The following is a 26,813-nucleotide window of genomic DNA, read 5'->3' as shown; positions in this document are numbered from 1 at the left end:
TGGTGGCTGCTCCTCCAATTACATCTCAGCTTACATTGGATAGAATGCAATACAGGTGATTGGATGACAGATCTTGAATCATACAAAACACTTAACTCCTGCCCAGGATCTACCACTGCAATGTCCCCTGTGTGATGTGATGACATGCTGTGGGACGTATTCGCAAACACTCCTTCGCCCTTGCATCGGCGAGGGTGTTGCATACCCCCGGGGCAATTGAAAGAGCTGCCCTCGGCTCGACTACAGATGGTTGGGGGCGCAGAGGTGGATTCGGGGAAGTGCAGGCTATGTGAGGTGTAGGGACAAACCACCCATGGTCCTGCAGACAGGCACCTGGGTTGGTGTCGGACTAAGACAAAAGCATGTAAGTGCTTGACAGTTGGTCGCTGACGCCATTAAACCGAACTGTACAGTAGGAAAGGTGTGGTGTCATGTACTGTAATCCACTCCTTGCACCAAGGCCTGTATATTTGTTATATCAACACTTCTTCCCTGGCGGCAATTATATAGTGTGTATATCTGCATTGCGTTAGCATATGCGACACGAGTACCTCCTGACTGACATCCTTACCCATAGTATGGGTGGCATCCAGGTGCTAACTCTGTAACTCCCCCGGTCCCCGAAGGACCCGCAGATTACGGACTACCCCCATGTGCAAACCTCGGTTTGGGGGATAAGGTAGCGGTCAGTGTTTTACAAATAGACGGTCCGACACAGCCACAATACAACCTGTAAAGCCTATGAAAGGGTTAATGCAGACTACTGGCATATATTTTGACAGTGTGCAAACAGGTTAACTCACATTGGTTTAGAAGCCCAATGGGTACACATCTTATAACATTACAACGTTACAGATAGATAGGCTACTCAGGGTAGCAAGATAGTAAATGTCTCTTTTCCTGCAAAGGAAAGGCATGGAAGTGCAAACATAATGTCCGTAAATAAAAGGAAAGGCATTAAGTGCAAAATAATAATAAATTACATGGCAACTTTTCCTAGTAGTATCCGGCGAAAGTCTCACAGAAGGTCTCTAATGACAAAGTCCATCTTCTGGGTACAGCCCTTGATGTGGGGGAAAAGTGCAATAAAGATGCAAAGGGTCTCCTCTATGTGTTGAGGGACAGAGTCCTTTGAAGGAATCTCTGCTGTGGCAGAGGAAGGGGTGCTATCATAGCACATGACAGTAGGCAGTTCAAGGAGAGTCTCTTGACTGAGATAAATAAGGGTGAGAGTCTCAGGAAAGTCTCTGGCTCTGTAGGGACAATGGAAATAAATATACAATATGTACACAGTACCTGAAGAAGGCTTTCAGCCCATCAGGGGTTACTCAGTATCGCTGGGTTCAGCAGAGAGGTCACCTGCGATGGCAGGCATCTCAGCAAAGGAAGGAGACAGGCACTTCTCTGGCTGACCTTCTGTAGCTGGGGGCGCTGTGGAGCGCATGATGATGACCGCAGGAGCTGTAACTTCTTCGCTGCTGACAGCTGAAGGATTGTTGTTCCTGGACTGACCTGCAGCTCTTGGGGGCGCTGTTGCGCTGGCGGTGGTAACCTCTGTAGCTGGCAGGGCGTTCTCACCGGACAGCCTGGGCCTCTTAGCAGGTGGTCCTGGATACTCCGCCGGACGATCAGCAGCATTAGATAAAGGGTCAGGCCCCTTTAAGAGAGTCCCTTTTGTAGCCGGGCCTCCTATGGGGAGATGTTGACCCTCTGCAGGGAGGTCGGACTGTACCCCAGCCGGGGCTAAGGGAGATATAGTCACAGTCACTGTGATATAGGCCCTGGGGGCCATGGTACTCACATCCGCGGTGGTCCTCAGGAGGTCCGTCATCGGAGGAGGCAGCCGCTGTGGAGAATCCGCCATTGAAGACTGCGTACGGGAGACAGCAGTAAGCGGTGCAGCAGAGGAAGGGGCCCGAGGCTCGTGGGCAAGCCATGCGACACTTGGTTCTTCATCTCGGAGGCTGTGCGGCATGTCAGCAGGACAGGAGACAGCACGTGGAGAAATCCAAGATGGACGATTAACCTCTTTGATGCTGGATGACGGCTGCGCTGACTCTAAGGTACCTCGTGGGCTCTCACTGGCGTTGCAGCGCGGGAGAGTTTCGCGCCAGAGGGCGGAGCTTGAGTCTTTCCCGCCAGGAGCTGTGGCGGGCTGAATTTTCTGCTGCGCCACAGCGCGCTGAGGCAGGATTCGTGCCATACGCGCAGGGGGCGGAGCTTAGCGATGTCTCTGGGTTTCCCGCCAGTGAAAGTTTTGGCGGGCTGGAATTACTTGCTGCGCCACAGTTTCGTGAGGTAAAATGCTTCAGGCGCGGCAGCGCCGGATGTTGCAGAGCCGACAAAGTTCTTTGCAGGGATTAACCTCTTGTGTGCTGGAGCGGAGCTCGACAGTACGTGGCAGCAGTAATACAGATCAATGCAGAAACACACAATCACTTGGGCCTAAACCCGGATGGCAGCAGGGTTAGGCAGCACAGTCTTTTCAATAAAGGATAGTCTTTAATGCCAGAATAAGGCACAGAAGTATCAATCCTGTTCGTGACGCCACTTGGAACATCCCCCACCGGGGCCTAGCCTTTTCTCGGGGCCTGGAGTCAGCCGGGGCCCGCAGTACCTGAGTGGCTGGCGGTTGCGGCTTAGGCACGCTAGTGTCACGGTGCTTGGTATGGGGAACCAAAGGGCTGTCCTACAGCCTGGCAGGTCTCCAGCAGGGTGGTGTTGGCAAGAAATGATGAGGGAGAGGCTGCTATAGCGGATCTCCCTGGTGTCTAGCGTATGAGTCTCTGTGTGGTGGACAGGGTGCCTGTGATGATGGCAGCCGTAGTAGCAGGGACCAGACGAAGGCAGAGGTTGAACAGAAACAACTTACAGTTCTTTATTGGAACCGACAGGAACTTCAGCAACGTGCCTTTAACAGAGTGGTGGAGTACTGAGATGCAGCTGGAGGAAGCCACAGGAGGTAGATTGCCAGCCTGGATGCAGAGGGCAGGCTGGGAGGTAGCTGTGTCCTAATAGGAAGCTTCAGCTTGTCCTGGAGTGCTTCAGGTATCACCCTTGAAGGTAGGATGATACCCCTTTCCTCACTAACTCTAATCTATTAGCTCCACTCTTCAGAGGTAGGGGCTAGGCTCTTCCTGCTCTGGTATGGTATGCTGGCTGAATAGAGTCTAGACTGGGATAACCCAGTCTGCTTCTGAGCTAGGCTAAAACTAAACTCTTCTGATGTCCTGCAGACCCTCAGGTCTGACCAGGACTGGTCTCTTCTCCCTCCTGGGAGAGACTGCTCTCTAGAACATTCCTGGCCAGGGGTTTTGTAACTCCCCTGGTCAGGTGGTGGCTGCTCCTCCAATTACATCTCAGCTTACATTGGATAGAATGCAATACAGGTGATTGGATGACAGATCTTGAATCATACAAAACACTTAACTCCTGCCTTGCCAGGCAGGATCTACCACTGCAATGTCCCCTGTGTGATGTGATGACATGCTGTGGGACGTATTCGCAAACACTCCTTCGCCCTTGCATCGGCGAGGGTGTTGCACATCTGCCTTGTCCTACTTCTGCTTTCAAATTTGGATATGGGTAAAATGCTAGTGACAATTGACTTCCAGTTCTCTATTCTTTTGGCAGTCAAATAAAACCCTAAGTAAAGATCTTACAAAACAAATACAAGTACAAGTACAAAGTCAATACAGAATCCATCTATATACATACATCAAAGAAAGAATTACATTGTGTATAGGCAAAACGAGAAGCTACGGTAGCTATGGTGAGGATAGATCCCCATTCTGCAGCACTGGGTAGTCCGAGGGGCCCCTCCCTGTGTCAGGAAAGTGATTCATCCATGTGTTCATGTCATCATGTGAGCGGGAGGTCGGCAGTCATACCAACCCTTCCTGTCCTATCATCTCTATAATTTTTGTATTGTGATCACTTAGTCCTGATCTACCTATTTATCCTCCAGAAGTTACCCAGTAATCTAATGGAACAAGTTAATGCAACAAGTCAATTGAGTAGACTCAGCGTGTGAAACCGGATACAGTATCACAAGAGTTAATCTTAAATGTCTCCACCCGGACCCTTCTGTTGTTTTACAATAATTGGGACAAAGGAAGGAAAAGCGCAAGATGTAATGGTTCATACCCCCAGCAGGAGGTGGTAGGTTACCAGACCAGGACAATTTTAATATTAATAATAATAATTCCTTTATTTATATAGTGCATACAGATTACGCACAGATCCCCAGTGGGGCTCACAATCTAATCAACCTACCAGTATGTTTTTGGAGTGTGGGAGGAAATTAGAGGACCCGGAGGAATCCCACGCAAACATACAAACTCTTTGCAGATGTTGACCCTGGGAGAATTTCATTCTGTAGATCATAGTATGGATCACTTACTATCAGTTGTACACATACATCTTAGTATGGTTATTCTTCCGTTCAGCTACACAGATAATTGCCAGGTGACTAATCTGTCCCTGTAATCCAAGGTGTGCCACAGGTTCCCCATGGGGATTAGATACTGTAACCTGAACCTTAAAGGGGTTCTCCAGTGACATACAAGTTAGCCCCTATTCACAAGATAGGGCTAACTTGCTAACCGTTGGGGTGCTCTGTGATGGGACCCCCATGGATCACAAAAACAAGGGTCAGTTCTACTCCGAAAAAGAGCAGCTGGTGGCGCATGGGCCGGCTGCTCTACTCATCTCTATGGCGCTGATGGAGATTGCAGAGTAGGACGCTTGGCTATCTCTGTCGGAGCCATACAGATGAATTGGGCAGATGATGCAAGCACAACCGGCTGTTCTTTTCATCTTGTGGTATGACGGGGGTACAACGGACCCCCATTTTCTTGATCCGTGGGGGTGCTGGGACCTCCACCAATTAGCAAGATAGCCCATATCCTGTGGATGTCACTGGAGAACCTCCACATGGACAGACATTCTGTAAGGTCATGAGCACCGATCAAAAGATATAAGATGGACATTGGCACATCTAAAGAGAATTTTGCATATGTCGTACTAGTACAGCACAAGAAAGGTACCGGAGACCGAAGTGGGAGGTTTTGGACTATGGAGAATGTTGGTCTTAGATCATTGGCAGAATGGAGGATTCTGTTTGGGTGGAAGATATAGAATGATTTGAGTCAAACCCCAAGCCTGTTCCTAACAAGCAAATTTGCTCTGATGAACTTGCCAATGGACCAATGAACTGAACGGACACGTTGGGTTTAGTTCATGGATTGTAGGTTCGGTTTGGGACATCCCACAAGCACACGGCAAGTTTGTCCAACCAAATGGTAGTACATATAGTACATGAACATCAGGTTTAGGAAGGTCAGTAGATGGAAACCTTAGTTTTCAAACAATATAAGATTTGTTGTGTTTGAACTAAAGCACAATAATCTCAGAACCTCCACTACTGACTGTGTACCTAGGACTTGCCAACCAAGATTAACAAAAATCTTATTGTATGTAATGCTAGGGTGGAGCTTGAAAAGATTGTGGTACTGACAATAATGGGTGTGATCCCAAAACAGAATACCCTCAGTCCTTAACTTCCAAGTGAGTGCGTCATCTCGAAGCAGTTCATGTATAGAGATGGTCTATTAGAGAACAATTATTTGGACGGATATCACTCATGGCGTTCATTATACCCCATTATATCCTAATATATAGGAGTATCCTGCATTGTCTCTCAGTTCTAGAATATTAGGCTACCGTATTTTTTGGACTATAAGGCGCACAAAAAATCCTTAGATTTTTTCAGAAATCAATAGTCCAGTGCGCCCTATATATGAACCATACTTACAGACAGCAGCTGCCTTGAACTGTGCACAGGTCTGCCATCTGCTGGTCATTCATCCTTATAATCCGGGGCGTCTTATATATGAACCTCAACGGTTTAGCAGGCATTTATTGATGGTGCGCTTTATAGTCCCAAAAATACTGTACATTCAAATCACGTTTTTATGACACACACAGTGGGGCACATTTACTTACCCGGTCCATTCGCGTTCCAGCGGCGGCTTCTCTGACGAGCATTCTGGTCCTCCGGCGATTCATGAAGGTCCTGCGCCCGATGTCCACCTGGTGGCGCTCCTGCGCCGAAGTCCGCCGAGTTGCCCCGGAGTTCATCGTCTTCATCGTGGTGCATGTGAGTATGGCCCGAAAAAAATGCGGCAGTTTTTTCGAATCCGTCGGGTTACCGTTTGGCCACGCCCCCCAATTTCCGTCGCGTGCATGCCAGCGCAGATGCGCCACAAACCGATCCCGTGCGGCAAAATCCCGGGGCAATTCAGGGAAAATCGCCGCAAATCGGAAATATTCGGGTAACACGTCGGGAAAACGCGAATCGGGCCCTTAGTAAATGACCCCCAGTGTGTACACAAGGAGAGCTACCAGCGTATGGGCTGATAAAGGCATCCATTTTGTCTTAGTTTGCGTCCCATCCTGCAGGAAACACAGGATGAAAACACGGAGCAAACTACAAGCCATATACACTCAGCCATAAAAACTATAGAGGACAGATACAACAGTGCAGCGCTCCCTCCCCCCCCCCCCCCCCCCCATGTATCAATGTAGCATTGGGGAAACACCATGAAGGTCAGAAGCAGCCAATAACTAACAGGCTTCTGCTGACGTTAACTCCTCCTCCCGCTTTCGGGTGACCAGACAACGTATTTCACTACATATACATGTATACAAGTGGGATACGTTCTAGCCCTCCATTGTCTACGTACTTACAACGTTACAACGCAGGGCAATAATAAGATGTGAATGAAGTCTTACAAATTATATTTACTCTAAATGTAACTTTGGGAGAGACACCTTTCAGGCTGCAAAGAATATTTTACAATATAATATTTCTAAAGTGGTGGATTGTGATGTTCCCCAGGCGGAACGGAAATTGTGTGTTCCCCCCAATTGTTACCAGAATTAGGAAAGGAAAGGGGGAGGTCCCTTCTGCCAGCTTTCTGTTATGCAATTTAAGGACCTTTGGAGCACCTTCAGAAGTCCTGAACAACAGTTGTGTACATGCATGTCAAGAGCCAGCACACATGTATAAGGATTTCCGGCTGGAGTCTCTCACTGTATTATCTCTACAGGGCAGTATCAAACTAGGGGAGTGGTTTTGGGCCCGTAAGGCCATTGCTATACACTGGATGACTGATTGCTGTCCTACTGTCTTTCAGTCAAAAAAATAGCTTTTTGGAGTTTTAAGGTTGTCGCTCTGATGCAGAATTCTTCACGAATGGTGTACATTATGATGTACGCTGTTATTTCGGATGTACCTTAACTGATGTTCCTTGTTTTATGATGCTGTTCGGTTTCATTCATGTGTCAATAAAGCGATTTAAAAAAAAAAAAAATTAATGGACATGGGGTGATTCCCTAACTGCCCATATTATAAACCACTATTGGGTGAACATCATCCCTTACCTGGAAATGGAAGATTCCAGAATAATTTTGCTGAAAGCTCTGACCATGAGCAACCACACGGTGGAGCAAAGTGTCGTTTAAAGTCAAGGATGCAATAGCGGCAAGAAGCCAGCAGACACCTGGAAAAGTAGGAACAATGTATCACAGTTTTAAAATAGGATAAAATAGTTTTAAATATATATATACTCGAGTATAAGCCGAGTTTTTCAGCACAAAAAATGTGCTGAAAAACCTCAACACGGCTTATACACTGAAAAACACTTAAAAAAAAAGAGCTTACATACTCACCCTCCGGCGGCCCCGTTGCGCAGCGCTGCTCCCCCAATGTCATCGCGGCTCCTCTTCTAGCTTCACTGCGCCTCGTCTACTTTCTTCTATAACAGGCGGCAGGCGCATAGTATGACGTCGGCAGCGCCTGCCGGCAGATAACATAGCCACGTCCTGCCGCCTGTTATAGAAGAAAGTAGGCGAGCAGCGGGGCAGGCTGGGCTGGCTGTATACTACAGGGGGGCAGGCTGGGCTGGCCGTATACTACAGGGGGGCAGGCTGGGCTGGCTGTATACTACAGGGGGGCAGGCTGGGCTGGCCGTATACTACAGGGGGGCAGGCTGGGCTGGCTGTATACTACAGGGGGGCAGGCTGGGCTGGCTGTATACTACAGGGGGGCAGGCTGGGCTGGCTGTATACTACAGGGGGGCAGGCTGGGCTGGCTGTATACTACAGGGGGGCAGGCTGGGCTGGCTGTATACTACAGGGGGGCAGGCTGGGCTGGCTGTATACTAAAGGGGAGCAGGCTGGGCTGGCTGTATACTACAGGGGAGCAGGCTGGGCTGGCTGTATACTACAGGGGGGCAGGCTGGGCTGGCTGTAAACTACAGGGGGGCAGGCTGGGCTGGCTGTATACTACAGGGGGGCAGACTGGGCTGGCTGTATGCTACAGGGGGGCAGGCTGGGCTGGCTGTATACTACAGGGGGTAGGCTGGGCTGGCCAAATACTACAGGGGACAGGCTGGGCTGGCCAAATACTACAGGGGGCAGGCTGGGCTGGCCGTATACTACAGGGGGCAGGCTGGGCAGGCTGTACACTACAGGGGGGCAGGCTGGGCTGGCTGTATACTACAGGGGGGCATATACTACAGGGGGCAGGCTGGGCAGGCTGTATACTACAGGGGGGCAGGCTGGGCTGGCTGTATAGTACAGGGGGGCAGGCTGGGCTGGCTGTATAGTACAGGGCGGGCAGGATGGGCTGGCTGTATACTACAGGGGGGCAGGCTGGGCTGGCTGTATACTACAGGGGGGCAGGCTGGGCTGGCTGTATACTACTGGGGGCTGCTGGCTATATACTGGGCGGGGCTGTGACCAATGCATTTCCCAACCTCGGCTTATACTCGAGTCGGCTTATACTCGAGTATATACGGTAGTTTTAAAAGAGGCTAGAACACCAAAGAAATGAATGATTAGAAAAATAATTATAAGAACAATGCAAAGAGTGCAGAAAATTATGGGAGGAAAATACTAATAATGTATGCTGCTTGTCCAGTGTAAAAAATTTACATATTTTTGAAGCATAATATAATAGCAACTTTTCTGCCACTCCTCAAAAAGTAGGTGGGTCTCAGCAAGGTAAACCTTCCAATTTATCCATCAATCAAACCGAAAATCTTGTATAAATTATATTATTATTATTAGTAAAGATCTAAATAAGCTTGTAGGTGGACCGGATTTAAATGTCTGCCATACAGCTTTTGTAAAATATGTGCCGAAAATCAAATTTGCTGCATTTTTCTTCAACATATGTCTACTATCCTGCGCCACTGAACCTATAAAATAACTAATGGATGTCACATACATTGATATTATAAAGCTATAACGAAGGGCATGTAACCTATGTATACATGGCTATGGTAAGATATTGTATATATAAATTAAGCATATGGTTTTCATACAAATGCTGTCCACGTCTACATCAGACTGCACTCAGACACAACACAGCGACATTGATAGCCTATAGTGCTATACATACTGTCCGGTGCTTTGCGCGATCTGTTGATCATATCCAATCCATAATCCGATCAATAATGCAGCATACGCTACTCTTATCCAAATCATCCATGAAACTCACCCAAGTCAATGGGTGCGTAAGAAAAAACATATGCTATAAAATATACAGTACATAGAGAGAGCACAAAGTACAAAACACAAGGGGCTATGTTACACGTTAACAACACAGAAGAAGTGCACATACACAAACCCGCCTGAGCCATAGTGCGGTGACTGACAGGAGAGAAATGCGAGGCACGAGGAGGGAGTGATGCCTGAGGGAATCCCTGTGTCACACGCCCAAAATAAAACCACAACCTACACGCCCTCCAACGCCCACACTCCATCCCCTAGAGCTCCCATGGAGGTACAGCACTGCACTCTACACAACTGATGGGACTAGAAAAACTAAAAGCAAAAAAACATATTCCAAAGCCAAAGGAGATACACCCTAGGGCAGTCGTGGTGAACCTTTGGCACGGGTGCCAGAGGTGGCACTCGGAGCCATTTCTGTGGGTACCCAGGCAGTAGCCCCAGGACAGAGTTCACCAAACAGGACCAAATCCACCAAATTTTCCTGAGTCCCGGGCAGCTTAAAGAGAACCCGTCATGCAAAATAACCCCCCTAAACTAAATATATTTTCATATACTGCCATTAGAGAGCATTGCCTCTATCCCTTCATTGTCCCTCTACATGCCTGTAAACCTAAGCAATGAGGTCCTAAAGCTGTATGCAAATGACCTGTGAAATGTCCAATGAAGCATTAGCATATTCAAGCTGTCCACTCTATTCATGAGTGGGAGGCACAGCTACACCCCCAGTGCTTGACTGACAGCTTGTATAATGATGTGAGGCTGTATAATGATGTGCTTCCTGGTGCTGGTGGCCATGCCCCCTGCAGTCTGTGTGTGCATGTGTGTGTGTATAGGAGAGATACAGCAGCTCCAGGCAGCCATGTTACAGCAGAACATGTCAGATTCATGTGTAGCTGATGTCTGTGTCTCTCACCTGTATATTAGGAGGATGCAGCATGTCAGCAGATGCAGCACACACACTAGCAATGCTTTACTATACATTACACACAGACATGAGCAGGGGGAGGAGAGGGGAGGGGTAACAGGGGTGACATCACTGCCTCTGACCATGTGACCAGCCTCATTTACATGATAAAAAATAGATGATTTTACAATGATTAATGTATGAAATAACTAGATAAAGGCTGGGATGGGATACTTGTGAGCGGCTCCAACAGGTAGTAGTGACAGGACAAGTGACACAGACCTGATGACAGGTGTCCTTTAAGAGATGCTGCTCTTAGTGCTATTTTAAAGCGACACTTCATTGGCTGTTTGGAACCGAGGGAAAAGTAAGAAGATTTTGACAAAAGTGCATTATCTTTGGAGGTCACTCTGCTAGATCCACTATTCTTCCTCTACAGAGAGACCCTGGAGAGAATCTACAACGAAAGTCTGAATTTGCCCTCCTTCTTTCAACTGTATTGGTGGCCTCAGGCAGCCGATACGATTGAATGATGGGAAGAACAGTTCACAACAAGCTACTGCTTAAAATGCAATGTGGCACTTCATGTTAAATAAGTGGATTTTGGTTGTAGTTTGGGCACTCAGTCTCCAAAAGGTTCGCCATCACTGCCCTAGGGATTCTTATCCTTCATTAATTTTTGTGCACCTTTTAATCTTGGCAAGGACTGTCAAATGAGGACTTCACGATTATCAGCTCCCTACCCCGATAACAGAAAACCCCCTACCCCGATAACAGAAAACCCCCTACCCCGATAACAGAAAACGTTTAAAGAGGACCTGTCACCCAAAATTTCGGCACTAGGTAGCGCTATCTAACACTGCAGCAGAGTACAATGTAATCATCGGACCGCTCGCAAAGCTGTCCGATGTATTAATGAGGGGGTGGTCCGAGGCGCTGCCTCTACCCCGGACCGCCCCGCTTGCTCCATAGGCCGGCAGTGACTGACGTGCATCATGCGGCAGTCACCGCCCCTAACCACACCCCAACCCCTCCCCCTGATTACACTGTACCCCGGTCCGATGATTACACTGTTCCCCGCCGCAGTGTTAGATAGCGTTACCAGAGGTTTCCAGTAACGCTATCACTCTAACACTGCGGCGCTTGTTCAAGCACTAGGAGCTGCTTACTGCTCTTAGTGCCGAAATTTTAGGTGACAGGTCTTCTTTAAGCTTTATGTTTAGTCCTTTTATTATCAGGGGAGATAAGTCAGAGACCAAATGCTCCTGGGTCTAGGTTCCCCTTACAGCCCTATGTCTAGTCTAAATCTTTGATAGTATTAGGAAATTTGCTCTATTTTAGATATTGCTCTAATATTAGATATTAAGCAGATTTTCAGGTTTTCTGTTAAATGACATCTACCACCAGGATGAAAGGGGCTCCAGGCTCCATTAACACCTATAGAGCCTGGTGCCCCTCAGGCTCATTTGCATACAGTCCTTCATCCTGTTGATAGATGCTCTTTAAGGACCGATTCATTTTCATTTTTGCGTTTCCATTTTTCACTGCCAGTCTTTAAAGAATTTTCCTTGTACAGAGCTATATGAGGGCTTGTTTTCTGTGTGATAAATTGTACTTCCTAGGGTTGGTATTTCATATTCCATTCCTGTGTACTGGGAAACAGTAAAACAAATTCCAAATGCAACAAAGCACAACAATTGCAGAAAAACGATGCAGTTTTACGGCTTTCATTGTGCACTCCAGGTGACACCCACCCTTGATTCTTTGGGTCAGTGTTTTATTAGGTTTTAATAGAATTTTAAAAAATAAAATAAAACCTCTTGTACAAATCTTTGTCCAATCACTTTTTCACACATGGTTTTCGGAGCTGTGCGAGGCGTAATTTTTTGCAGGGTGACCTGACATTTTATTGCTACTGGGCTGTACGACTTTTTATTGCTTTTTATTCAAGATTGCATGGGTTGTAAAATAGCAAAAAAAAAAAGGAAAATTTGCATATTTTGGCACCATTTTCTGGTTTGGGGTACACCACTGGCAAAAACAGCCTTTATATTTTGATAGTTCAGGACTTTTTTGACACGGAGGTACCCGACATTGCGGCGATTCCTGCCCTGTACAGAGAGGGTCCAGCCTGTGAACCTTTCTACAGCCTCCATCTCTTGAGAACATACATGTACTTGGGGAAGTCCTTAAGAGGTTAAACTTCTTACCAATGCAACTACCTGCCTATCTATTGTGTGTTAAGAACCCAGTATAACCCTCTTACAGGGACATTACATGCCAGGATTAAATAAAAATTTGGCTGCGAGCCTAAGCAATCGTACAGTTTGTTCTGTATACATTTCTTGGATACTGATTCATTAATTAAACCTTGGCAGTCCTGGGCAAATTTTGAGTCAAGTTTGAACCAGACTTGTAAATGAGGTACAGGGATATTTTGCATTGGTCAATGCATTATTTCCCAAATTCTGTCTGACATTTCTATTGTTAAGCCTTAGACATGGGCACATATATAGTAAAATACAGAAATACACAACCCTCTTCCATTACGGTCAAAAAGATATTCATTAGGGATCATGTATCAAGACCAAAATTTAACACATCGGAGCATGGTCTGGGCGCCCATCTACACCAGCAGGGGACTGGCATAGATTTCTCTGTTCTTTACACCTCTTTTTTCAATTGGTAAAACCTCCAAAATGCTTTAAAAATGTGGAAATCAATTTAGTAGCTGCAGAGGTTGATATAATGTCCCAGGGGCCAAAAAGAATCCAATATTTTATATATCACATTGTAGGCCTTATAGAATTTGCATAAGGACCCAGGAACTTAGTTATGCCTCTGATGTTGGCTACTTTCCCAGGCTCTCATAAAAAGAAAAGGCCTCTGAGACTTCTGGAAAAGTAGGTAATTCCCCTGCAATGTGGCCATGGCCGATGGAAAGCAGCGATACATTCTGCAGCAATTACTGTGTTTGACGCTTCATTATTGACTCTACTGTACGGTTCTGCTAAAGTCTGGGTGCTGTAGGTTTGTAGCTATGGTTTTATGCCATAAATGGAGACATTACTCTTAACGTTTTCAATACATTTCAGGTGCACTACAAAAAGCCTAGCTATTAGGCTTACAGGAGAAGTAGTCACTGGTTGTGTAAAAGGCCACTGGAGGTCAGTATCCAATATAGTGTCTGAAAATGACACTAAACTCATCTCTTCATAAAAAGCCCAGCCTAAAATTAAATCCCAGGATAGATGGATACAATTACATTCACTAAACTACCCCTTAAAGTGCCAAACATTTGGGCTTATCATTTTAAAGAGATCCCAAACCTAAATCTTAGAATACCATACAGTATTTAATTGTTACCATCGACAGACTTGCACTCACTGACGTTTCTATCAGTACAACAGCAGATGTTTGGAAAGGCAGTAACCTGACAATGATGGAGAAAAAAGTCTATGATGAACCTGCTAGCAATTGACTTACCATCCTACTGATAATAAGACAGAGTCATCCTCAGAGGCTTAGGCCAGCCACTGAGACTATACAGTTCTGTAATGATCGTTACAGTTTCGGTGAATAATGGGAAATTAATCAGCTACCCCCGAACCCTGCAATCCCTATGAAGACTTATCTGCTCCTTGGCAGATGTCCGTTCTTGTGGCACCATCCACAATAAACTGGGGGTTCGAAACAAGTTGCTTTATATAAGGAAAACAAAGCGAAAACAAAGAAGAGGTTAAATGTAACTTTTATTTCAGTACTATTAGAATACATATTTTCATAAAAATACATCACATATATATTGAAGGGGTTATCCCACACTTACAAATTCTGATTGATTCACAAAAGGTGACAAGTGTCTTGAATTCATTGATCACTGATGTTCTTCATATCCTATGTGGTCTATCATATAATTGTTTACATATACGTTTTCTAGTATCCCAATATTTGCTGTAATTTTCCTCTAAGCAGGCTTTTCTACACAAGTTTCTACATACTTTTATGACAGAAGGGGTCATCAAAAAGACCAGAGAGTGGCTGCAGAGGTGACCTGCCCCGAACAGCATGTCACATGAAAACCGTCCCCTGAGTCATATCAGTTTCACAAGTGGATACAGTTTGGATCCCCTGCAGTGACTGATAGTCCATTGGTTGGTAAATTATTACATGGGCATCGGAGACACGGATATACAGTCGTAAATCCCTCTTGATAGATGTAAACATTGACTAAGAGAGATGCAAACAGCAGCTGTGGGGGGTCTTTCACTCCTTTGGTGGACAGCAGTGGACTTTGATCAGCTTCAGCCATAGTCAAACATCTTCTTAGTTTCAACACTCAGCAAGTATATGAAAAATAAAAACATTTTCATTAAACATAAAACAATACTTCACAGCCGTGCCAAAATCAATTTTCCAGTTTGATATACTGGTTCCAGGTACGATCAATTATGTAAGAGAATGTGCAATAAACACTCATTGCTCAAGTTTTAGAGTATAGTATATAAAAAAATATGCAAATTAGACATATCAAGTCATATCGAGTCGCAGGAATGGAGCACAAAACTAGATCGCACCTCTCCAACACTTCCCACTCCCCTCGTAATTCTACGCTATGGGGTCAGTTTTTGTATCACATTTAAAGATATTCAAAAGGGGTTTTCAGGACTTCTGAAGAGCCCCACAGGCAAAAAAAGATAAAATTTACTAGTCCAGTTCCAGGACAGGGCGTTTATCTGTGCTCTGTCACTCCTGGCAGGGCTAGAAATGTCTGTGGTCACAGAACCAGTTGTGGCCATTTAAAGCCAAAGCGGGCCAAGATAACACAGAACAGGGGACAATACCGGTCCTATCGGGTTTGCAGGAGCACAGATGATCATTGTGACACTGGAATAGGAAAAATCCTTTTAAATAAATATATGATTCTACAAAATGTTGTTGTTCATGATTTTTTTTTTATTGAGAGCCTATCATCTGATCTGTGTGCCCCCCGGACAGATCAGCTGTTCAATTCTAGCATGCCTCTCAGCCACAAACGGGTCGCTCCTGGCCCTTTGTTGTGGCCGTGTGTAGTAACTGCAGGCTTTACTAATATTTGCTTGAATGGGAGCCAAGCCTGCATTCATAAAGCACAGCAGCTACTCGCATATCCATGTACACATATAGACATGTGCATTGTACACACACAGACATGTACACAGTACTGACACAGACATGTACACTATACACACATAGTCATGTACACAGTACTCACATAGCCATGTTAAACTAAGCAAGGTGAAGAATAAAATATTGCTTTTAATTAATTACTTCTTAAAAATGTATAATCACAAAATATACTCTGCAGTTTTAATCTCGTCTCACACCCAATGGTGTATTACCATAAACAACACTGACACTTGAAGGTGTCGTAACCATAACAACAAATAGTAAACTTGCTCTTAACCAGGAGAGTGTAAAGTTTTAAGTCACAGAGATATTGATCCATGTGCATCAACAATTAGATGTGCAACACCCTCGCCGATGCAATGGCGAGGGAGGGTTTGCGAATACGTCCCACCTGCATGTAATCACCTTACACTACATGGTCCTGATAGGACATAGGGGTATTGCAGTGGTGAATCCTGCCTGGCAAGGCAGAGGTTAAGTATTTTGTATGATGCAAGATGCTATTGTCCAATGATATGTGTTACATCCTGTGCTCTGTAAGCTGAGATGTGATTGGAGGAGCAGCCACCACCTGACCAAAGGAAGGTAATAAAACCCCCTGGCCAGGAATGTTCTGGAGATCTGAGAGAAAGGATTGAGAGAGAAGTCTCTCTCAGGAGAGAGAGGAGAGAAGTCTCTCCCAGATGGGAAGAGTGGAGCATTAGACTAGAGTTAGTGTAGTGAGGAAAAGGGGTATCATCTTACCTTTAAAGGTGATACCTGAAGCCCTACAGGACAAGCTGAAGCTTCCTACCAGGACACAGCTGCCTCCCAGCCTGCCCTCTACATCCAGGCTGGTGAACTATCTCCTGAGGCTCCCTCCAACTCACATCTCAGCACTCCATCTACCTGTTAAAGGCACGTTGCTGCGGTTCCTGCCGGTTCAAATAAAGAACTGTAAGTTGTTTTCTTCAACTTCTGTCTCCGTCTGGTCCCTGCTAATACGGCTGCCTTCATCACCGGCACCCTGTCCATCACCCAGAGACTCACACTCGGGACATTAAGGGGTTGCCCCAGGGAGATCCGCTATAGCAGCCTCTCCCTCATCATTTCTTGCCAACACCACCCTGCTGGAGACCTGCCAGGCTGTAGGACAGCCCTCCGGTTCCCCATACCAAGCACCGTGACACAAGCGTGCTTAGGCCGCAACTGCCAGCCACTCAGGTACTGCGGGCCCAGGCTGTCTCCAGGCCCCAAGTAAAAGGCTAGGCCCCGGTGGGGGATGTTGCAAGTGGCGTCACGAACAGGATTGATACTTCTGTGCCTTATTACGGCATTAAAGACTTTCCTTTATTAAAAAGACTGTGCTGCCTAACCCTGCTGCCATCCGGGTTTAGGCCCAAGTGATTGTGTGTTTCACATTGAACTGTTATACTGCTGCCACGTGCTGTCGAGCGCCGCTCCAGCACTCAAGAGGTTAATTCCTGCAAGAACTGTGTCAGCTCTGCTACATCCGGCGCTGCCGCGCCTGAAGCATTTTACCTCAGAGGCGTGTGGCGCAGCAAGTATTTCAAGCCCGCCAAATCTTGACTGGCGGGAACTCCAGAGGCGTCATTAGGCTCCGCCCCCTGCGCGAGTGGCGCGAAGCACCGTGGAGGAGGAGCTGGAGCGTGTGCGGCCGGCAACGAAGAGGGTTAATCGGCCATCTTGGATTTCGGCGCAGGCCGCGCCTGAAGCCTGCCAGCAGCGTGCGCCTCATCCGGAGTTCCGGCGCACGTGCCCTGCCACTGGAGGAGAACACCGCTGAGCATCACCGAGCCCCTGCTGCCTGCCGGACATCGGGAACGGAGTCCTTCGTGTACCGGAGCTGTCCTGTCACCGCGGCTGATCCTGAGTGAGTACCGCTGGGGAAGTTAAAGGGGGGTAGAGATTGTTTCCGACGCTAGGTTATTGGCTCACCTCCCAGGGAATAGTGACTGTGTCTTAAAGTGCCCACGTCCCATTCTAGCCATCGCCCCTAGCAACGGACATGGTATAACCCTACAGGCTTCCCTCAGCTAGGCCAGTCATGTCCGCCCAGGACGAAGATACGGGACTGGCGCAAGTCCCGTCCCCTGGTCCCTCCTCAGGGTACCGGAGCATGTTAAGTCCTCCAGAGAGTCCCTTCAGCCCTGCTACAGCTAGTGCCCCTGGGACTCCCACCATGATGCCTCTGACTATGCCCTACTATCTGGGGGCCCCCTGGTTACCCTACTACGAGGGAGAATCACATACTCTCCCTGAATTCAGGGACAAATTGTTAGCCACCTTCGCCTTGCTCCCATTCACAGAGGAACAGAAAGTGGGCATCCTCATCGGGCAGTTGAAAGGACCCGCTCTCCGGGAAGTCAAGTCCTGGCCCCGAGAACAGTGTCAGAATGTGGTCCAGATTCTTGATAGGCTACGTAACACCTTTGACAAGTGTACTGTCTCCGAGTTGAAGCAGAAATTCTTCGGGAAAAGACAGAAGCCCCAAGAGTCCCTCTGAGACTTTGCCCTCTCCCTACAGGAGACATGGAAGGCCATCACCTGCCTTGAGCCCAAAGACGCTGAAACCTCTGATCAAACCTTAAGGGAACAATTTATCAATGGACTTGTTGATAGAAATCAAAGGTGTCAACTAAAGATCATCTCTTCTCAACATGCCCAGGCCTCTTTCCTTGAGTTTAAGGAAATTGCCATTGACATATTAGGAGACCGATCACCTACTGGACCGCAGAAAGAGCCTGAATCCGGAGAAATGGAAGAATCTGCTCTCGCTTGCCATCCCACGCAGTCAGCATCACCTACTCCTGCGACTATGGAAGTTACTGGCATAACAGGACCGGTCCCTAATCTGGCGGACACCCTGCATCAAATCCTTGATCGGTTGACCCAGTTGGAAGTAACTGTCTCTGCTATGAGGAGGAAACCTCCAGAGAACCCGGTACGGTCAGCTACTCCTCGTGAATCTCCGACTAAACAGCGCCCAAAAGAAGCGAAGTCGTTAAGCACCTGGAGTCAGAAGAAACCCCGCCAGCGGTGCAGCTACTGCCATAAATATGGGCATGAAGAGAATGATTGTCGTCAGTTAAACGACAAACCCTTGGAGCTAAGGGACGACCTCCAAGGGAAGAACTTGTAAGTCCCCGAGATGCTAACTGGATGCCCAGGTTCGTGGGGACTCGCCCCCTGGTTCATGTAACCATCAATGGAGTTACCCTACCGGCCTTAATTGATACCGGCTCTCAAGTGACCACCCTCCGGAGTGCTGCCTTCGAGAAATGCCGAGGAGGAGCATCCTTAGTCCAGCCTCCCAAGGCTTACTTGAACATTATTGCTACGAACGGAAAACCCGTTCCCATCCGCGGCTACTGGGAGCCCACGCTAACCATTGGAGACACTGAGTTAACCAGACAGGGCGTAGTGGTGACGAGAGTGCCCGAAAACGGTAACTTCTCCCTGGTACTGGGTACCAATGTCCTCCGCAACTGCTACCCTGAAGTGCTGAAGGCTCTCCACGACTCCCTGCCAACAGTGCCCAATGGTTCCCGGAAGGTAATTCAGGAGACTATGCAGGTTCTAGCGGCGCAACAGAAGTTTGCTGGCCCTAATGGAGAAATCTGCAGAGCCCGGATCAAGGATCCCCAACCTGTCCGCCTTCAACCTGGGACTGAGACGTTAGTATGGTGTCGAGCCTGCATGGGCGTCCAAGGTCAAGACTACCAGGCGATAGTAGAACCTCTACCAGCTGATGAAGACCTGCCCATTCTAGCCGCCAGGAGCCTAGTCACGGTATCCCGAGGACAAGTACCCATTCGACTACTAAATGTGGGAGACTCCCCAGTGGATCTGAGAAAGTACCAAGCCGTAGCCACTCTCTTCAGCGTCCATCCTGAAGACGTGGTGGAAACCTCTCTGTCTGCCTCCCAGCAGTTGGAACTGAAGCAAAGTGCTGAAGGTGAGCCTGCCGAGCAATCCTGGTGGCTTGAGCTCAATATTGGAGACGACGATTTTACTCCTGCAGACCAAGTACAAGGTGTCCTGGATGTCGTTATGAAGCACCACCAGGCCTTCAGCAAACACCCACTGGATTTTGGGCAGACTACCCTGATCCAACATACCATCCCTACTGGCTCTCCTCCTCCTGTCAAGGAACGGTACCGGCCCATACCTCCAGCCCGCTACCAAGAGGTGAAAAAGCTGGTACAAGAGATGAAGACAGCCAACGTTATCCGGGAGAGTCACAGCCCATGGGCTGCCCCGCTGGTCCTTGTGAAGAAGAAGGATGGAACCCTTCGATTCTGTGTTGACTATAGGAAGATCAACAATATCACCCACAAGGACGCCTATCCTCTGCCTCGAATCGAGGAATCCCTCGCAGCCCTAGGGTCTGCTGCCTACTTCTCTACCCTGGACCTGACCAGTGGCTACTGGCAAGTGGCCATGGCGCCGGAAGACAGAGAGAAGACGGCTTTCACCACCCCAATGGGCCTGTTCGAGTTCAACAACATGCCGTTCGGGCTATGCAACGCCCCAGGCACATTTCAACGGCTGATGGAGAGATGTTTGGGTCATCGCAACTTCGAGACCGTCCTGCTATATTTGGACGACATTATCATCTACTCCAAGACTTATGAAGACCACCTCCACCATCTGGCTGAAGTCTTCCAAATCCTGACCCAACATGGGTTGAAGGTCAAGCCATCCAAGTGCCACCTGCTACAACCTAGCGTCAAGTACCTGGGACATGTGGTGAGCGCTCATGGAATTGAGCCAGATCCAGAGAAGATTGCAGCTGTCTACGACTGGCCTACCCCATCAACCGTACGGGACATCAAAAGCTTCCTGGGATTTGCCAGTTATTACAGGCGTTTCATCCCGAAGTTTGCCCAGCTGGCGGCTCCCCTGCAAGAGCTTCTAAGGGGCCTGCCAAAAGAGAGCCAACGTTCCCGAGTAGCCATTGAGTGGACGGCCGAACGAGAAGCTGCCTTCCAGATGCTCAAGCAACGGTTGACTGAGCCCCCGGTGTTGGGATATCCAGACTATAGTCTGCCTTTCACCCTATACACTGATGCCAGCAAGCAAGGTCTAGGGGCGGTATTATCCCAGCTCCAAAACGGAACTGAAAGGGTCATAGCCTACGCCAGCCGTTCCCTCCGAGAACCGGAGCAAAACGACCAGAACTACAGTTCCTTCAAGTTGGAGTTTCTAGCGTTAGTCTGGGCTGTGACCGAAAAGTTCAAGGACTACCTAGCTGCATCATCTTTCACTGTCTTTACAGACAATAATCCTTTGGCGCATCTGAACACCGCACGTCTTGGAGCACTGGAACAACGGTGGGCCTCCAGACTTGCCAATTTCAGCTTTACCATCAAGTACCGGGCTGGTAAGACCAATGACAACGCCGACGCTCTGTCCCGTCTCCCTGACCAGTGGGAGGGACCCTCCACGGATGCTCAGTGGGAAGATGTCGAGATGCCAGCATTCTATACCCGGTTTGTGCGTCAAGATGCCTAGAGAGTTTACTCCCTACCGACAGAGGCAGCGCCAGCTACTCCTCAAGAAGAGTCGGAGCCCCCTGCGGAAAAGGACCTCTGGATGAGTCTTCAGGCTGATAGCCGTGCCATAGGAGAAGTAATGGACTATCTCTCTAGTGGGCGAGTGCCTGAAAGAATCCGGCGCAGAAGAGCTGATGGAGAACTGTCTCAATTGTGGCGCCAGAGAAAGACTCTGAGCATGCACCAGGGTCTGCTAAAGAGAAGAACTCTGGACCCTATCACTTATGATCGGATATACCAGATTCTGATTCCCAGGAGGGACGCCAAGATAGTACTGGAAATGTACCATGACCAGTCCGGACACTTTGGCGCTCAGAAGACTGAAGCCACCCTCCGAAGGCGATTCTACTGGGTCAACATGAAGTCCGACATTGAAGCCTGGTGTCGAGAATGCCCAGCCTGCGCCATCGCTCGAGGAGAGCGACACAATCAAAGGGCCCCTCTACGTCCCATTGTGAGCCAACGGCCCTTGGAGATCCTGGCATTGGACCACGTGAAGTTGGAGCCCAGCAGATCCGGTCACAGTTAGGCTCTTACGATCATCGACCACTATACCAAATTTGTGGTTGCAGTACCTGTCAGAGATCTATCTGCAAGGACCACCGCAGCGGCCCTGTGGAAGAGCTTCATCCTCCCCTATGGCTGTCCGGACCAGATCCTTACAGACCAAGGAACAGCATTTGAGTCCCAAGTCTTCCAGGAGCTGTGCACTCTATATGGCTGCAAGAAGCTGAGGACCACAGCCTATCATCCCCAAGGCAACGGGCTTTGTGAAAAGATGAACCAGACTCTAATCAATATGCTGAGGACTCTGACCCCTGCAAAAAGGGCTGACTGGCCAAAACTGTTGCCCGAATTAGTGTACCTGTACAACAATACTACTCATTGCTCCACAGGATACACCCCGTATTATCTGATGTTCGGGAGACACGGCCATCTCCCTGCTGATATGACCTGGGACATGGAGTCCCCTGATTCCCAGTCTTTACTCCCCCAGACTGACTGGGTTCACGAACACCAGAGGCGCCTGGCGGATGCCAGAGAAGTTGTGGATCTGCGGTTGGAAGAGGCCCGAGAGAAACAAAAAAGGGACTTCGATCGTAATGCCTGTGCTGAGCCTTTTGCCCCAGGAGATCGAGTGTGGCTGCGCAACAACCATCCCACCAGTAAGCTAGATGGGCGTTGGGAGCGTGAGCCATACCTAGTTAGGGACAGTCTCTCCCCTGAAGTCTACGAGATTTCAAGAGGAGACCGTCCACTACTCCAGGTACATAGGAACCGGCTGAAGAGATGTCTTCGTCCTTTTGCCCCTATGCCCACACCTCTCACCTCGACCCCCAACTTACAGACCTCATTGTGTTCACCTACCCCCAGTTTCTTGGAACTTGTGACTGTGCCTCAATTCTGTTTTGTTTCCACTCCAGTAAGAGGTACCTCGGAGAGACCATCATCCCCACCGCAGTCTCCAATACGGCTGCCTGTGGAGGATGATCCGGCTCCACTGTCTGCAACCCCTGAAGCATCAGAGCCAGCTGAGACTCCGACTCCAGCGCCTGAATCAGAGGAGGATGATGAGGAGATTGTTATATTCTCCCAGCCGGAACTGCGAAGGTCTCAAAGGGAGACAAAAGGTAAAGCTCCTGCGTACCTGCAGGAGTATCAGCTGGTGTCACACAGAAGGAGGAGACAGGTACGCTTTTCTGACACCGAAGTACTTACCACCGAAGAAGATGCAGAGTAACCCCTGAAGGGCTGTAGCCCACTTCAGGTACTGCAATGTGTACATATGTGTATTTATTTCTGTCTTTTCCCCAAAGAGCCAGAAACTGTCCTGAGACTCTCACCCTTATTTATCTCAGTCAAGAGACATACCTTGAACTGATTATTGTCCTGTGCTATGATAGCACCCCTTCTTCTGCCACCGCAGAGAATTTCTTCAAAGGACTCTGTCCCTCTACACAAAGAGGAGACCCTTTGTTTCTTTAGTGCACTTTTCCCCACCTCAAGGGCTGTACCCAGAAGATGGACTTTGTCACTAGAGACCTTCTGTGAGACTTTTGCCAGATACTACCAGGAAAAGTTGCTACTTTATTTATTTTTATATTGCACTTAATGCCTTCCTTTTAGGTACGGACATTCTGTTTGCACTTTTTATGCCTTTCCTTTTCAGGTAAAGAGACATTTTATCCTGCTACCCTGAGTAGCCTACCTCTGTAACGTTTGTAACGTTTAAGATGTGTACCCATTGGGCTCCTAAGCCAATGTGAATTTACCACCTGTTTGCACACTGTCATATATGCCAGTAGTCTGCATTAACCCTTTCATAGGCTTTACAGGTTGTAGTGTGGCTGTGTCGGACCGTCTTTCTTGTAAAACACTGACCGCTACCTGATCCCTCAAACCGAGGTTTGCACATGGGGGTAGTCCGTAAACTGCGGGTCCTACGGGGACCGGGGGTGTTACACAGTTAGCACCTGGATGCCACCCATACATGGGTAAGGATGCCAGTCAGGAGGTACTTGTGTCGCATATGCTAATGCAATGCAGACACACACTATATAATTGCCGCCAGGGAAGAAGTGTTGATACAACAAATATACAGGCCTTGGTGCAAGGAGTGGATTACAGGACATGACACCACACCTTTCCTACTGTACAGTTCGGTTTAATGGCGTCAGCGACCAACTGTCATACAGCTACATGTTTTGTCTTAGTCCGACACCAACCCAGGTGCCTGTCTCCAGGACCATGGGCGGTTTGTCCCTACACCTCACATAGCCTGCACTTCCCAGAAGTGCCTTTAGCCCCCTCTGTGCCCCAAAACATCTATAGTCGAGCCGAGGGCGGCTCTTTCAATTGCCCCCGGGGTATGCAACACCCTCGCCGATGCAATGGCGAGGGAGGGTTTGCGAATACGTCCCACCTGCATGTAATCACCTTACACTACATGGTCCTGATAGGACATAGGGGTATTGCAGTGGTGAATCCTGCCTGGCAAGGCAGAGGTTAAGTATTTTGTATGATGCAAGATGCTATTGTCCAATGATATGTGTTACATCCTGTGCTCTGTAAGCTGAGATGTGATTGGAGGAGCAGCCACCACCTGACCAAAGGAAGGTAATAAAACCCCCTGGCCAGGAATGTTCTGGAGATCTGAGAGAAAGGATTGAGAGAGAAGTCTCTCTCAGGAGAGAGAGGAGAGAAGTCTCTCCCAGATGGGAAGAGTGGAGCATTAGACTAGAGTTAGTGTAGTGAGGAAAAGGGGTATCATCTTACCTTTAAAGGTGATACCTGAAGCCCTACAGGACAAGCTGAAGCTTCCTACCAGGACACAGCTGCCTCCCAGCCTGCCCTCTACATCCAGGCTGGTGAACTATCTCCTGAGGCTCCCTCCAACTCACATCTCAGCACTCCATCTACCTGTTAAAGGCACGTTGCTGCGGTTCCTGCCGGTTCAAATAAAGAACTGTAAGTTGTTTTCTTCAACTTCTGTCTCCGTCTGGTCCCTGCTAATACGGCTGCCTTCATCACCGGCACCCTGTCCATCACCCAGAGACTCACACTCGGGACATTAAGGGGTTGCCCCAGGGAGATCCGCTATAGCAGCCTCTCCCTCATCATTTCTTGCCAACACCACCCTGCTGGAGACCTGCCAGGCTGTAGGACAGCCCTCCGGTTCCCCATACCAAGCACCGTGACACAAGCATGCTTAGGCCGCAACTGCCAGCCACTCAGGTACTGCGGGTCCAGGCTGTCTCCAGGCCCCAAGTAAAAGGCTAGGCCCCGGTGGGGGATGTTGCAGATGTCTCAGAAAATAGTCAGGACAGCTATAACTAAGGGCAACAAGATGAATAATTTGTGCCCATAAATTGTGGTGCTCACAGTGTCAGAACACTACAGCGTGTTTATATATGCAAACACTAGAGCCCTCTCCACTTCTGAGACCCAGCTCCTGTTAAAGGGTCTTAATTTTGTCCCCACAAGCAAACCAGACACTTTTGAGCTAATTAAAGATTTACATCTGTTTGTGAGAAAGCTCAAGTGGAGAAAACATTTCACCAGACAGGATAAGAAAATGTGCAGGGATCTGAACATACCAAATGACCTCTTACAGGATGTAAGGCTATTATATGGGTTGGAGAGCTCTAACCCGACAATTGAAGGCAAGGGACTTTTTACTGATTTACATCTTAAAAGTACTAGGTTTCCACCTGTCAGTGATGTATCACCTATTGATGTCTTCCTGAGGGATGTTACGAATGATATAAAAACTATGCAATCGCCCTTTGTGCCGTTTAATTGTACAAAATCTGAAATGGATGACCTTTATCAGCTTGAAAATGACACCAATATTACGATTAAATCGTCAGATAAGGGCGGGAATGTTGTAGTGATGGACTCTCAGAAATATAGAAATATGTGTCTGGATTTGTTACGACTACACAAAAGGAGAGCAGGCACCGCCACAATGTAAGCAAATAATGTATCCTTACCCCTGAGGAAGTCACCAACACGGTGACGATACGCGTGGGGCTTGCTCCACTCCCCATCCAACTGACCTGCCTCCCTGGCTTTCATTCCAGTACTAGACACCACATGTCTCTTCTACAATTGGGTATTGTATGAGCAGGTTGAGGGTTTACCAGGTTTTACTCCACACTTTATTGTTTTGCACAGAGCACTTTACTGCATTGCCGCCATCTAGAGGTTTTCCTAGGATTGACTATGGTAATTTACCTATAAATAATTGTCTATCTGTGCGAATTACTGATTGTGGATGGGGATTGTAAGGGACTACTACCCTTGGAAGCTTTATACACCCACTGGGTGTATGTTTTAAGTGTTTTTATATTTGTTGTCTTGTTATTATTACTGTTTGTATTAATAGATGGATTTTTTGGTAATGTGATTTCCTGTACGCATCCAACTTTTTTCTTGTTCTGATTGTGGCCCTGGTTACGAGACACTTCATCTTATGAAATTCTGAAGACCAATCCCACTATCAAATATGTAGGTGAGCTAAAGATAATGCTCAATCAAGCACTGAGCCAAGAATTAATGGACATGAATTAATTTCGATTTCTTGAGCCAGTTACGCCTATGGTCGCAACATTTTATAGTTTGCCAAAAATCCATAAGGGTCTTGACCCCCTTAAGGGAAGACCCATAGTGTCTGGTGTGAACAATATCACTCAGAACCTGGGGGTGTACCTAGATAAGGTATTGAGACCATTCATTGAGTCTCTTCCGTCTTACACAAAGGACTCATTAGATCTCCTAAGAAGACTTGATGGGGTGATGATTGACAAAGAGTTTTTGTTGGCATCTATTGATGTAGAAGCCTTGTATTCGTCGATTCCCCACAATTTTGGACTTGAGGCTGTATCACACTTTATTAGATAAAGAGGGGTTCAGTGCAGATTGCATAATGAATTTATCCTTAAATCATTACAGTTTTGTTTAACACACAATTATTTTCTTTTCGATGGCAAATTCTACCACCAGCTCAGGGGCACGGCGATGGGTTGGCCTTGTGCGCCAACCTACGCCACTTTGCTCCTGGGCTGGTGGGAGGATACCATTGTTTTTTCACAGGCTAA

The 26,813-nt window shown here is 47.8% G+C and overlaps 2 protein-coding genes across 2 annotated transcripts in view; both read right to left on the bottom strand.

Annotated features, from left to right (window-relative positions):
• Nucleotides 1-9,766, bottom strand: part of LOC140068827 (calpain-1 catalytic subunit-like) — a 39,148-nt gene extending 29,382 nt beyond the window's left edge. The window contains exons 1-2 of the mRNA XM_072114215.1: nucleotides 9,692-9,766; nucleotides 7,447-7,565 (exon numbers count right to left, since the gene is read on the bottom strand). Coding sequence (XP_071970316.1) covers nucleotides 7,447-7,565; nucleotides 9,692-9,710 — 138 coding nt within the window. The 5' untranslated portion in view covers nucleotides 9,711-9,766. The remainder of the gene's footprint in view (nucleotides 1-7,446; nucleotides 7,566-9,691) is intronic.
• The window catches only part of CAPN1 (calpain 1), a 148,012-nt gene that overhangs the window by 34,342 nt on the left and 86,857 nt on the right, over nucleotides 1-26,813 (bottom strand). The gene's annotated exons all lie outside the window — the stretch shown is intronic.

This window comes from Engystomops pustulosus, chromosome 7, assembly GCF_040894005.1.
Source record: "Engystomops pustulosus chromosome 7, aEngPut4.maternal, whole genome shotgun sequence".
In the NCBI taxonomy this organism is placed as follows: Eukaryota; Metazoa; Chordata; class Amphibia; order Anura; family Leptodactylidae; genus Engystomops; species Engystomops pustulosus.
Note: the sequence above shows the minus strand (reverse complement) of the source record. Positions and strands in the feature narration are given on the sequence as shown.